We start from the raw sequence: 1360 nt of genomic DNA on the forward strand, positions 1-1360 counted from the left end.
CGCCTGCCGATGTCCAGCGGCTGCCAAAGTCACCGGGCAGGGCTGGGCGTAAGGAGACGGGCACCGAGGGTGCTCTGGGCACAGAGCTATGATGCCAAGTGCCTCCTGGGCTGTTAGCAAGGAGAGATCTTCTGCTCAGAGACCCTACCTGGGGTACACTGGGTCCAGTTTGGGACTCCCCAGTCCAAGACAGACAAACGGACATTAGCAAGACGGATCAGAAGACACCAGAGAAGGGGGCTTTGCCCAGAGCAGGACCTTATTGCTGTTGACAGACACGCAAGAGGGAGGTGCAGAGATGTCGCTCAGAGGAGCACAGTGGCAGGACAATGCTAGAAGTTACAGTGGGGTACTAGGGGCTCTGTTATCCACCATGAGGGTTGCCGAGCAGAACCAGAGGGGTGGTGCCCCCTCCAGCCTTGGATCTGCTCAGCTGGACAAAGCTTGGAGCACTCTGCTCTAGCTGGCCATGTGCTGGGTAGGGGTCTTGGACCAGCCACCTCCACAGGTCCCTCCCCACCCAACCACGCTTCAGCTCTCCTGTTACCATCGGCTCATCCTCACGGCTCTCGCTGGAGTCCTCAGCTTTCCTCCGCCGCGTCGATGCTGGGGCCGCTGCCGGCCGCTTGCCGGGATCAGTCACCTCCCCCAGCCTCTCGCCATCTGCGAGGGGAGCAGGAGACAGAGTGAGACCACAATCATCTCCCACGTGCTCCCCATCCCAACTCCGCTCCTCTTCTGGGGACACCCCCTCACTCCAGCCTAGGCGGGGGCAGACACTGCCATCACCCCCACTCCCAGAGGGGAGGGACAGGGGGGACGATGGCAGGGGGCTCTGGCTGTGATTCCCTTCATTACATCAGTACTAAGCAGGTTGTGGCAGCTCATCAGCATCAAGTTTAATTACACCCCCCACAGCCCATCTCACGGCCCTTTACATAAGAGATGCCCGGGATAAGCTTCTGGGGGATCTCACTCCTGGTCCATCCTTGGGGATGCATCTCTGCCTCCTGCCCCTCCAGTCCCAGCTCTCCCAAAGCATCTCACAGCTCCAAGCCCCACCCCAGACTCTCCAGACCCATCTTCCCACCCCCCAACATCACACTAACAGCAAAGACCTCACTCACAGCCCCGTTCCTTGTGCCGCACTAATTATCTCCAGCCCACAGGCTCCCCCCTGCAGCTCACACCATCTTCCTGAGGCTGCAAGGAGGCTTTATTTGAAACAGCCCTCGCTTCCCAGCGTTAAACTCAACAGCTTCCCCCAAAATAACGGTGCAGACTTGGAAAATGTATTGGTTGTTTGGGGGGGTCACATCTCGGGAGGGCCTCTGAACTGTTTAGAGAGACCCCCCAAGCC

At 59.1% G+C, this 1360-nt stretch overlaps 1 protein-coding gene across 1 annotated transcript in view; it reads right to left on the minus strand.

The window, feature by feature from the left end:
• Window positions 1-663, minus strand: part of B4GALNT4 (beta-1,4-N-acetyl-galactosaminyl transferase 4) — a gene marked incomplete at both ends in the record, with an annotated part of 15623 nt that extends 14960 nt beyond the window's left edge. The window contains one exon of the mRNA XM_010145507.1: window positions 548-663. Within this exon, the coding sequence (XP_010143809.1) occupies window positions 548-663 (116 nt within the window). The remainder of the gene's footprint in view (window positions 1-547) is intronic.
• Between the last annotated feature and the right edge of the window lie 697 nt (window positions 664-1360).

This window comes from Buceros rhinoceros, unplaced genomic scaffold, assembly GCF_000710305.1.
Source record: "Buceros rhinoceros silvestris isolate BGI_N320 unplaced genomic scaffold, ASM71030v1 scaffold27410, whole genome shotgun sequence".
NCBI lineage: Eukaryota > Metazoa > Chordata > Aves > Bucerotiformes > Bucerotidae > Buceros > Buceros rhinoceros.